The sequence below is a fragment of the Colobus angolensis genome, unplaced genomic scaffold (assembly GCF_000951035.1).
Source record: "Colobus angolensis palliatus isolate OR3802 unplaced genomic scaffold, Cang.pa_1.0 Scaffold248, whole genome shotgun sequence".
Lineage (NCBI taxonomy): Eukaryota > Metazoa > Chordata > Mammalia > Primates > Cercopithecidae > Colobus > Colobus angolensis.
This window is the reverse complement of record NW_012115688.1, coordinates 1,653,915-1,667,280: the sequence shown is the minus strand read 5'-3', so window position 1 is coordinate 1,667,280 and position 13,366 is coordinate 1,653,915. Positions and strand designations below refer to the sequence as shown.

The following is a 13,366-nucleotide window of genomic DNA, read 5'->3' as shown; positions in this document are numbered from 1 at the left end:
GTTTTCTGTTCTTGTGATAGTTTGCTAAGAATGATGGTTTCCAGCTGCATCCATGTCCCTACAAAGGACGCAAACTCATCCTTTTTTATGGCTGCGTAGTATTCCATGGTGTATCTGTGCCACATTTTCTTAATCCAGTCTGTCACAGATGGACATTTGGATTGATTCCAAAATATTTTTAAAAAGAGATCGAGAAATGAATTTATAAAACTTCATTCATTGAAATTGAGAAAGAAAACACCAAATTTAAGCCAAGATGGCTCATGAAATTTATATATCTAACGAAGCATATTCAATGTAAGTGATCCCGCTAAACTTATAAAAAAAGACTATGAGCATTTTAAAAGGTTATAGAGTCACTACATTTTATATTAAATGTGTTTTAAAATTATAAACAGCATTTATCTACTCAGAGAAATGGAAAAGCTAGCACTCATTTCTTCTTTCCCCTTCTTTATCTCCCCCTTCCCAGTTTTTGCTAGTTATGCTATTATTTGTATATTGTTACTTTTAAAGACTAACCACTAGTTCTATTCTCCAATGCTTTTTATTTTGATTTATTTATTTTTGTCAGGTAGTTGATATTTTACCTTTTTTTGTCTTTAGAAAGATTCTTGAGGGTTGCATTTTTTAAAGTTTTTATGTGCTTGAGAGTATTCGTTGCCTTAGGATTCTAAAACAAACTGTGGTGCTTTAACTTTATATTGTCTATTGGGAACAGCTTAATGGAGATATAATTCACAGCCTGTAATCCACTCTTTTAAAAGTGTACAATTCAATCAATTGTAGTATATTTAATCATTTTAGTGTACTACATAGAGTTGAGCAACCATCACCATCATCATTTTGAGAACACTTTTATCACCCCCAAAGTAGACCTGCTCCCATTTTTCAGACACTGTCCATTTCACCCCCTCCACATCCCAGCCCTAAGCAACTAGTAACCTTTTTTTCTACAGACTTGCATATTCTGAATATTTCATATAGATAAAAATACAAGATATGTGGTCTCTTGTGACTGACTTCTTTTACTTAGCATCATATTGTCAAGGAGATTCATCAATGTTGTAGAATGCATCAACACTTCATTCTTTTTCGTGTCCAAATAATATTCCATTCTATGGATATACCACATTTTGTTTCATCACTCATCAGTTCATGGACATTTGGGCTGGATCCAGTTTTTGAATATTATGATAACGCTTCTGTGGACATCCATGTATACTTTGTGTGTATATGTGGATAAAGGCTTTATTTCTCTTCGGTATGTACCTAGGAGTGGAATTTCTCGATTATATGGTAACCCTACATTTAACCTCTTTAGGATCTGGTGTGATTTTTATGTATCATGCTGTGTAACCTTCAGTAGTTTGCATATATTATCTCATACTTGTCTGTGCTGAGGAATGCAGTCGTCTTGCCTTTCACAGCTTTTCTAAATGTCTTTTTGGTTGACTATATTTCTTTATGAATATTGGTTTTGTTTTTGAAAAATTTTCTCAAAAGGGCTCTTGTATGCTTTATTTTCAGAATTCTTTCAAACTTGAAAGTGTCTGCCTGTTGCCTTAGCACTTCACAAATAAACTAGACTGGATACATTTTCTTTCTCTCAGAAATCTATGGACAGAGTTCCTTTGTTTTATGCCATTGAATACTGTGAAGGAACCTGAGGCCATACTGATTTTTTCACCTTGTATGTGACTTGCTTTTTCTGTCTGAATACCTGAAGGAACGATTTTCCTTAAAGGTCACTAATTTAACAAGAATGTACCTGAATGTTGTTCATTTGGTATTACTTTTTCTTGGAAATAGAGGTGATGTGATAAAAGGTATATACATAATTTATAATTTGTTAACATTTTTGCAATTGTGGTCTGAATTTCTGCTCTCAGTCTGTCTATCTGAGCAAGGCAGTATTCTTAACTCTTTGGCATTTGAATTTTTCAACCCATTTTATCACACGTATTTCTTTTCAGGTAATTCATTACATTGAAATTTTATGTTTAATCAAAGCACCCTGAAACCTTCATAGTTAGAAAAGATTGCTGTAAGTTTTCGTTCCAAAAAATTCTTAGTCACTGAAGTTAGTTTCTTCATTTTGTCTGCATCGACTAGTACAGCTGTCTGAAAAATCACAGCTGCCCAGAATGCATTAAATAATCAAAGGTGCATGTAGGCAATAAATAACTTTGCAGAAGTGAGGCTCTTCAACTGGAAAAAGATGTTGACTAGTGATCTGCTTAATTTCTCTTTCATTTGACAGAGTTCTCTTCCATTTGGCAGACTACATATAAACCATTAAAAAAAGTGAGGATCAATTCCATTTCAACAGATAATAAAATAATGTAACTTTGTTAGCTCCACTATGCCTGACAATTCTCCATTATAACATTTTTATTTTAATTTTTATATTTTAGTTTATCTTATTGGGTTTATCTTTTTTAATTTCACCTTTTTATGCCCTCCTTCTCTTCTTCTTTTTCTTCTTCTTCCTCTTCTCTTGTCTCTGTTTTTCCTCTTTTCTTCCCTCTTTCCACTTGTGGGGAAGAGCAAGAGAACAATGAACAAAATAGATAAAAATATCGGTGTTCTTGGAGCTTATATTCTCTTGGAGATAGAGAGAGAGACAATAATCAAGTGAAATATATGGTACAGTAGAAGCTGGTAAGAGCTATGAAGAAAATAAACTTGAGACAGGAGTTGCATAATTTTAAATAGGATGGTCATTTAAAGCTCAGGAAGAAGGTGGTATTTGAATAAAGATTTGAAGGAAATAGGAATGCAAGACACATGTCTACCTTTGGAATAGTACTCTAGACAGAGGGAAAGACGAGATAAACCACACAGAAATGGGAGTGTAGATGGTATATTCATGGAGCAGACAAATGGCCCAAGTGTTTGCAGCAGAGTGGGCAAGAAAGAGAGTAGTAGAAGTCAGAGAGAAATCTGATGGTCAGATCATGAAAGATTTTGAAAATCCATTTTCAATGTGAATGAAATTGAAGAACATCAGGGAATTTTGAGAAGAGGAATGGTATGATCTAACTTAGATTTTAGTGAGATTGAACAGGGAAAGCTCAAAGCAAGAAAACCATTTAGGGTACCATATCACCAACCCAGCTGAGAAATTATGGTAGCTTGAGCCATGGGTACAATGGTGAGAGCTGTGGCATGGGTAGAGTTGGAAGGAAAACCAGTAAAATTTCCCGATGAATTGTAGTTTGCGAAAGGAAGAGTCAAAAATAACACCAAGGTGTTTGATCTAATCAATTATAGGGAAAGAATTGGCATTAATTGAAATGAGGGAGATTGCTGCTGGGGTCAAGGAGTTGTAGAGAAATATAAAGAGCCCAGTTTTAGGACACATTAAGGTTGAGATGTCATTAAACATTCAAGAAGAGACATGGAGTTGTCAGTTTTCAGCATATTTAAAGCCGTAAGACAGAACAGCAGGAATTACTGTGGGTGGAGAAATAACAACAGGGCTTTGGGGCAATTAAGTATGGATAAGTTGACGAGGTGAAGAGGAAGCAAGAAAGAAGAGTGAGAATATATCACCTGTGAGAAAAGAAGAGCGTGGGTAGCCTGGACTCCAAGTGAAGAACGTGTTTCAAGGAGGAGAGAGCAATCAACTGTGTGAAACGTTGTTAGCTTAAGTAAGATAAATCTGAGAACTGATCATTGGCCTTAGCAATGTGGACGTTACAGCGACCTTGGTGATGGTTTGTTTTGTCAAGTGTTTGGGGATAAAATCCTGAGATAGGTTCAAGGAATACTGGGAGGAGAAAAACGTGGGAGTATGTAATGGTAAGTGGAGGAGAAAGTATGATCATGAGATTGGGGTTTCTGAGATGAGAGAATTAATAGCATGTCTGTGTTAGTAAGAGAGATCCAGTAAATAAATCCTTGGATTGTGGACCGTTAATTCATTCTAACAGGAGAGAATGCAGAACACAGGTGATGTTGCAGGAAGGTGAACAGGTGTGGTGGTGGGTGCTTAGAGGAGGTCACTTCTCTCTTCTGCTCTTTTATTAGAGAGTCCTAGAAAAGTTAAAGAATGAGAAATGAGATGTATCATGGGGGAGAGGAAGTGTGAAATAATCCTCTAAGAGTATGGGATAGTGAAGGCATGAGGGAAATATGATGTGATTGCAGAGGAGCATTTTGTGTGCATATTTGGCATCATATTACAGCAGATGTGTACTTACCTGTAGTGTTCTTTAAAACCCAATGTTTATACACAATCCCACATAAGGATGTGTGATTAAGTTCTGTATGCGGGTATCAGGCAATAAGTATATTATGAATAATTTGCTAGTTTTTATTTTCAATTATTTCAGTCTAATAAAATACTTTAATATTTAAAAGTATTCTCTATACATGAAAAATATTCAACACGCCAGATTACAAATGGGCTGTAATAGACCAATGTATAGATGTGCCTACTTAAAAGCAGTAATGTCTATACTGTAAAGGCTATAAGTGTGTAAATGTGGGAAGATATTAAGTACTCTTCTACTTACAGTTAATTGCTGAGTTAAAATAATTTTTAAAAAGACAATAATCTGAATATCAAGTGACTTTTGACTTCAACGATGTAAATAAAGGAATCACACTTTTATTAGTAAATGGCCAATAAAAAGCTCAAAATTCTGACTGGGCACTTAATTATTTTGTTTTGCTGAAATCAGAATCACTCTATCTCATGTTTTTTGAATAACTGAATTTGATCCTCTTCTCAGATGAATAACTGGACTCTAATTTTATTGCGTGATCATGTGTGTTCATGGAGGATATCAATCTTGGATTGACCAGATTTACCTTGAATTTCTAATATGTTCTCCTTTTATATTCAATGATTGCCATTTGTTAATTCAGAATAGGTTACTTCAAATAGAATAAGGATGTCGTGCTTGGAAGGCTCTCTCGTCTGATGCGCAACTCCACACCTCTTTGTTGTCACTCTGACCTCCATAGGAATGACTGAGAGATAATGCAGTAGCAAACCTAGATAAGTGTCAGTCATCTCGTTTACTATTTTATATATTCTCTTACATCTAGACTAAAAATAATTGGATGTTGCTCCAAAATTCTGTTCTTCCAGTTACTTCTAAAATAAAATTCTATGTGTGTACATCTTTGAATAATTAAATACACTAGTCTATTTCTTTGCTATTAATATCAGAACAGTTTTGTGCAAAACTAGTATAAGACTAATGACAAGAAATATCTTCTTCAGTGATAGTTTGTAAGATCTTTTGATTATAAAAACAAGTTCTGCTCTGCCTTCATAAGAGGAATTTTCACTTTCTAGTTGCCACATCTATCTTATTGTATGTGCATGTGTAGGGGGTGTTTACTCTATGGAAACACCTATGAACAGCTTTGTTCTCTTTTGTATTGCTTTGCAAACCACAAGCTATAGTTATCTCCAGCCAGATTTTATTCTCTTCATTTTTATTTTGCTTATATTGATTCCTATTGAGGTTCACAAATATTTGGAAACAATAATAGATGTGCTAAAAAGAGGAACCAGTGAATTATGAAACCAATACATAGATTATTGTGTTCTGATAATGTAACATATAATTTAATCTTAGAATTTTATTTCTGTTAAAATCTATATTTTTCAGCTTATTTTAAAATAATTCTTAAGTGTTTAGAAGGTGCATTGACTACTAAAATATTCTTCACATCAGCATTTCAGCATTTAAAACATTTTTACTTTTAAGAAAAGCTTGTTGGAATTTTATATGCGTATAAAATTTCCTACAGGGCTAGGAAATCTAACCTAAAAATCTACAGATTTTTTTAGATTTGACTTCAAAAGCACAATCATAAAAGGTTAAATTGATAAATGAGACTCTATCACAATGAAATTTTACTTTGTGAAAAGTTCCATGAAGCGGAAGAAAAGTCAGGCTACAGACTGGTAAAAAAACAACTGCAAACCACCTATCCGAGAAAGGACTAGTATCTAGAATATATGAGGAATCCTCAAAAATTGACAGTAAAAAAAAAAAAAAAAAAAAAAAAAAAACAATTAAAATATGGGTGTTACAGACTAAATTACAGACTAAATTGTCTTCCCAAAATTTATGTTGAAGTCCTAACCCCGATGTGACTATATCTGAAGATAGGGCCTTTAAGGAGATCACTAAGGTAAATGAAGTTGTAAGGGTGGTGCCCTAATTCAATAGGACCAGTGTCCTTAGAAGAAAGAGACACCAGAGACCTTGCTGTCCGTGCTTACTCAGAAGAAAGACCGTGTAAGGTCACAGGATGAAGGCAGTCATCTGCAAGCCAGGAAGAGAGGTCTCACAAGAAACCAATCCTGCCAGCACTTTGATGTTGGACTTTTAGCCTCCAGCACTGTGAGAAATAAACGTCTGTTTTTTAAGCCACCTGACCGGTGGGATTTTGTTATGGCAGTCTGGGCAGACTGACACAATAGGCAAAAGACGTGGAGGGAGGTTCCACCAAAGAAGGTACATAGGTGGCAAGAAAGCACATGAAATAGTACCCGGCGTCATCAACTGCTAGGCAAATGCATATTACATCCGCAATGAGATAACACTTCACACCTTTCAAAAGGACTAAGATTAAAAGAAATATATAATGCCAACACAAAATACTGGCCAGTAGACTGAGAAACTGGATCACTCCTACATTGCTGGTAGGAACGTCAAATGACACAACCACGCTAGAAAACCGTTTAGTAGTTGTTTTGTTTTTTTATTTTACTTTAAGTTCTGGGATACATGTGCAGAATGTGCATATTTGTCACATAGGTGTACATGGGCCACAGTGGTCTGCTGCACCTATCAACCCATCATCTAGGTTTAAGCCCCGCATCCATTAGGTATTTGTCTTAATTCTCTCCCTCCCCTCACCCCCCTACCCCCCAACAGGCCCCAGTGTGTGATGTTCCCCTCCCTGTGTCCATGTGTTCTCATTGATTAACTCCCAACTACAAGTGAGAACATGTGGTGTTTGGTTTTCTGTTTCTGTGTTAGTGTGCTGAGACTAATCATTTCCACATTCATCCATGTCCCTGCAAAGGACATGAGCTCATTGTTTTTCAAGGCTGCATAGTATTCCATGGTATAGATGTGCCACATTTTCTTCACCCAGTCTATCATTGATGGGCATTTGGGTGGGTTCCAAGTCTTTGCTATTGTAAATAGTGCCGCAATAAACGTACATGTTTATTGATTATAATTCTTTGGGTATATACCCAGTAATGGCATTGCTGGGTCCAATGGTATTTATGGTTCTAGATCCTTAAGGAATTGCCACACTGTCTTCCACAATAGTTTGCAACTCTCATACAATCCAGTGATTGTACTCTTGGGCATTTTCCCCAGGTAACTGGTAACTTATGTTCACATAAAAATTTGTACACAGATGTTGACAGAAGCTTTATTGGTAACAGCTGAAAGCTACGTAGGTGTCCTTATGCAGGTAGATGGTTAAATAAATTATACATCCATACCATGGAATACTACTCAGCAGCAGAAAGAGATGAACTATTGATACAGAAAACAACATGGGTAAATCTTCAAAGAGTAATTCTGGGCCAGACGTGGTGGCTCATGCCTATAATCCCAGCACTTTGGGAGGCCAAGGTAGGTGGATCACCTGAGGTCAGGAGATCAAGACCAGCCTGGCCAACATGGTGAAACCCTGTCTCTACTAAAAATGCAAAAATTAGCCAGGCATAGTGGTGTACACCTGTAATCCCAACTACTCAGGAGGCTGAGGCAGGAGAATCGCTTGAACACTGGAGGCAGAAGTTGCAGTGGCCAAGATTGCACCATTGCACTCCAGCCTGGGTGGCAAGAGTAAGAATCTGTCAAAAACAAAAATGAGTTCTGATTTTTTTTTTTTTTAAAGCAAGCTTATCTCAAAAGACTGCATATTGTATGCTTTTATTTGAAAGCATTCTTGAAATGATAAAATTGTAGAAATGAAGAACTGATTAGTTGTTGCCAGGAGGTTAAAGAAGGGGTGCAGAGGGAGGAAAGTGGGTTTAGCTGTGCAAGGGAAGCATGAAGAATACTGTGGTGATAGAAATGTTCTGCATCTTAGCGTCAATGTCACTATCCTGGTTTTGGCATCCTACTATTGTTTTGTAAGGGATTATCACAGGGGGAAACTAGATAAAGGATACATGGAATCTTTCTGTATTATTTCTTACACCTGCATAAGAATCTACAAACGTTTGAAAATAAACATTTTAATTAAATCCATATTTCTGGCTTATTTCTTTACGATGATTAAGCATTCAGAAAGACTCATTTGAATAGTGAATGATTCCTTGCTTTGGCATTTCTATATTTCATTTTATTTTGCTTTTAAGAAAGGCGGTGTTAGCATGCTATATGTATTTTGATTTTAAAACTAAAATGTATTACCTTGAAAAACGGTGTGTTTTAAAAATACTGTTTCTTTAAAACAGCTTTATTGATATCAAATTGATATATTACACATTTCAGTCATGTGAAATGTGCTATTCAATGGCTTTTAGTATATCTGCGTTGTGTAACAATGATCACACCAGTTTTAGACCATGGTCATTACCCTGAAAAGAAACCTTACCCTTCTGAGCCACTGCTCTCCCTCAATTAGCCCATCTCCCTAACCCTAAGAAACCACAAATCTACTTTGTGTCCGTTAGGCCGGGTTTTTTTTTGTTTGTTTGTTTTGTTTTGTTTTGTTTTGTTTTTTCAAAAAGGAATCTATAAATGGTTGGCAAAATAATTATTTTTAAAAGTACTTATAGTCCTAGCATAGAACTAAGTTAATTTTCCTAAATTGACTTCATTTTTAACTTTCTATATGAAATTCAATACTTAGTACATCTTCCTCTTTTATGTGAATGACTATATGGATTTATTCTTTTATATAGTTTATTCTGGTAAGATAAAAGGTAGGGTTGTTATTTTATTTATTTTATTTATTTATTATGTTTTGATGCAGCGTGTCATTCTGTCATCCAGGCTGGAGTGCAGATGTGTAATGTCGGCTCACTGCAATCTCAGCCTCCCAGGCTCAAGTGATTCTCCTGCCTCAGCGTCCTCAGTAGTTGGAGTTACAGGCATCTGCCACAGTGCCTGGCTAATTTTTGCGTTTTTAGTACAAACAGGGTTTTACCATGTTGGTCAGACTGCCCTCGAACTCCTGACCTCAAGTAATCTGCCTGCCTCAGCCTCCCAAAGTGCTGGGGTTACAGGCATGAGCCACTGTGCCTGGCCTAAAAAATTTTTCTAAAATCTCTAGTACCCTGTATTGAATTGAATTGACAACGATGTAATTTAGGGAATTTTATTTTATTTTTACTTTTTTGTGATTGTTATTAAATTTTTTATAGATACATAATGCTTATGCATATTTATGGGGTATGTGTGGTATTTTGTTACATGCATAGAATGTGTAATGATCCAGTCAGGGGATTTAGGATATCCATCACCTTGAGCTTTTATCATTTCTGGGAGTTGGGAACATTTGAGTCCTTTCTCCTAACTATTTTGAAATACACACGACACTGTTGTTAACAGTAATCACCCTAGTCTGCTATTGAACATGAAGCTTATTCCTTCTATCTAACTGGAATTTTGTATTCATTGCCCAATCTCTCTTCCTCTTTTCCCAGTAGGCCATTTCCTGCCTCTGGTAACGATCATTCTCCTGACTCTCCCTCCATGAGATTAGGGAATTTTAAACCATCTAATCCATAGAATGCTCCCTTCCAAAAGCCTGCAGCTCCTGCTGCTGCCTGCTGAACTCTGTTTCCTCCCCCTCTTTGCGTTTCCTTTCAGGTGGCCTAGATTCTGGTGGGTGTCTCTGAGCGCAGTGTGTGAAGGGCTGGGATACCACATGCCATTAACATTATTTGATCATGGAAATATTGGCCTTTGCTTTCTTTATAATTGTTTTGAATTAGCAGCAATTTCTTAACCCGATAAAATTTCCTTACCTCATTTTCTACCTTTTGTGAATGTATAAAATAAGGTCTCCTAACTAAATGAAATAGACATTATTATGTATATGAGAGTGCTGAAGATGCCTAAAGTAATAAATTGGTTTCATTGCTATAAAAGCATTCATGTACAGATAGCAGCAATTCAAAGAATTGTTCATCTGCTTCAAGCAGTTCTTTGAAGCCTACTATATGATGCTTTATTGAGTTAGTTATGATATAATATGAAAAAATGTTATATCATAATGTTACCTAATTTAAACCTTTAAGTAATTATAAATGCTCCTCTAATCAGACAAAATAAGATTTAATAACATTCCATAATGTGAAGTTTATTTTTATTTTAATATATAACATTTAAACAAAAAGGCATCTAATTCGTTCTGAAAACAGATCAGCTAAGAACTTCTAAGAATGCAAATGTGTTGTTACCCCTGACTTGATATTTTACATTTTCTTGTGTTTATTTTTTCCTAGAAATCCAAAGGTCTAGTATGGGAATAGCTGTAAAAGGGACATAAGGAATAGGCTTGATGTGACTCTGAGAATATATGGTTTCATTTGACTCTGGGAGGAAAAGCTTCAAAGTAGATTCTTGGTTGAATAAATTCAGCTCTAAAATTGTCCACACACAAGCTGAGAATTGACTTTTGAATCAGATCCACAAGAAAAACAAACAAAAATAGATATAAGCATTATTTGGTCTAGAATTTATACAAAATAAATTAAAATTAAAGAAACACGTGTGAGCAAAGTCAAGTTTGTGATTTTTCACTTTGTAGCTTGGTGTCTGTTCTCTGCTAGCATAATGAACTGTTGTTTTGAAATTGCTGTTTTCCAACTTCAGAGAATCAATGTGTCTCTCTTCCAGGAAGGTGATTTAGATAGAGTTTTATCCAGTGTAGGGAATGTGTGTAGAGGCAGTTGCTTAAAACTAAAGATGTATATTTGTATTTCATGTGCAGAGAACTTGCTATTGGCAGCAGACAATGCGGTTCGTTTCTCTGATTATACTCCTCATCAACCACATGTATCCAGTCGGATTTCACTCCTGTCAGCTCATGCTATTGCATTTATATTTGATTTTCCATACTTTTTGCTATATATAGTTCACAATATTTTTTCAAAAGGAAAGTTGTAGATATCAAAAAAAGAGTGAGAAAGTCAAGATATGTGGTATTTGGGCAGCAAATTATAATCAACTTTATAGTCTGCATTTTTTTTCAGATCTCCTAATTTATATCCCAATGTTTTCACCATTTTCTGCCTATTTTAAGCATTTGTTAACATTCTGAGAACACTTTTAATCCACTGTTCATCTACTTCATTCTTATTGGCAAAGTAAGAGATAATTTTGAATAAAAAGAGTATTTTCATGAGAGTGTCAGCTTGGACAGAGTAGGTGTATGTTGGTTTGTAATTAGACGATACTATTTAGAATGCCAGTCTCAGTTTGGAAAATCACAGGCCCATTAAGGAAAACAGTGTATGTAACTGTGAAGTGTGTGTGTTAGAAGCGTTAGAACAAATATACTGTGAGCTTCTTTGGGGTTTTTGTTTGAAACAGGTAGGTGTTTTAATTTTGAAGTTATAAAAGATTGCCTACTTATCAATGTTTGCAGATCGTATAATATTACTTTGGTGGAGGATATAGTATTGAGGCTGAGGATATTTGTTCCATGTAAAATATAACATTTTGAGCATTTCTGTAATGATCATTCTTACACTTTATTGGAGAAAAAACAGGATTTCGATCCCTATGAAATCTCTTAGGCTTATGTTTTGTATACTACATAGTTGACAGAAAAAGAGCAGATTTGTATAAATACCTTTTTAAATAGCAAAAATGCTGAAAATAGAAAATGTAATTGTCATTCATTTTATTTCATGAATTTGTTTTCTTTTTGAATTTTTTTCTTCCTTTTTGTTCACAAAACAGGATCATTTTGGAATTCAGCTTCCTTTGATACTGAGGCTTCATATCTTCATTTTCCTACTTTCCACGGAGAACTCAGCGCAGATGTGTCTTTCTTTTTTAAGACAACAGCTTCATCTGGGGTATTCTTAGAGAACTTGGGGATTACTGATTTTATACGGATAGAGCTTCGCTGTAAGTCTCCTTTTCCAGAGAAGTGTATGAGATTCTATCGTTTAGTAGTAAATCTTTTAACTAATTTTTAAACTACTCACGTGTCTACTTTATCATCTGATTCTTTTCATTGCATCCTTTTGAAAGACTCAATATTAACTTACCCTTTTTGTAAGAAAATAATTTGATACTTAACATGTGATAATTTGGAAAAATAATTGGTAGTTTCTTGTACCAATTTAAAAGCAGTTTTAATTTCAGTTAATTAAAACTAAAAAGCAATTTCTTAGTTAATTACAAATTACTTAACCACTCATTTTGATATACTTCTAAGCTGCTATTATGTTAATATCAAATGTGTATAGCATGCCTTAAAAATTATGTAAAGTTTGAATCACTGTAACAATTATTTTTAGTTACAATGCCAGTTGCTATTTAGCTTCCTTGCCTTGGATAAATAGCTTTACTCTTTAGCAATAGGAAAAATTAGCTCTGAGGACTATCTTAGAATACCGTTGGTTGTTTTTTTTTCTAAAAATGTGAATGTATCTAACTGTCTCATTTCACATCAGAAGACCTAGTTCTGTGTTAGTGTCATGAGTTTCAAACAGTAGCATTCAAACCATGCTATGTTTATTATCTTTCTATTCAGTGACTATTATGCTGTGGTGCTGTTCCTAAGTATATTGGAGACTTGGCACTCCACCACAGGAACTCACTAGAACAATCTTTATGTGTAATATTTCCAGCTCCAACAGTGGTGACTTTTTCATTTGATGTGGGGAATGGGCCTTTTGAAATCTCAGTGCAGTCACCCACCCACTTCAACGACAACCAGTGGCACCACGTGAGGATTGAAAGGAACATGAAGGAGGCCACACTTCAGGTGGACCAGCTGACACCGAAGACACAGCCCGCCCCTGCTGATGGGCATGTCCTCTTACAGCTCAACAGTCAGCTCTTTGTGGGTAAGTTCTCTTTTTAAGCAATCATTTAATTGTATGATATATGCTCAGAAATGGCCCAAGATAAAAATAATACCAACTATAAAAATGAGGATAATAACAACAAGCAACAGTAGCAAATCACCATTGATTCACAAACTGTGTCCAAACTGGGCCAAGTGCTTCATTTCTTCCTCATAACCAGCCCGTGAAATGAGTATTATCCGTATTTTACAGATGAGATAGCTGAGCTTCCAGGGTTGACTTGCCTACAAAATCTCATCTCATAAATGAGATTCAGATTTGTGTTTAATCCCTATTTGAATACCTGCTTTTTTTTTTTTTTTTTTT

The 13,366-nt window shown here is 35.3% G+C and overlaps 1 protein-coding gene across 2 annotated transcripts in view; it reads left to right on the top strand.

Moving 5' to 3' along the window:
• Positions 1 to 13,366, top strand: part of CNTNAP4 (contactin associated protein-like 4) — a 279,155-nt gene that overhangs the window by 228,669 nt on the left and 37,120 nt on the right. For both annotated transcript variants that reach the window (XM_011945986.1, XM_011945987.1), the window contains 2 exons: positions 11,922 to 12,092; positions 12,821 to 13,039. In XM_011945986.1, coding sequence (XP_011801376.1) covers positions 11,922 to 12,092; positions 12,821 to 13,039 — 390 coding nt within the window. The remainder of the gene's footprint in view (positions 1 to 11,921; positions 12,093 to 12,820; positions 13,040 to 13,366) is intronic.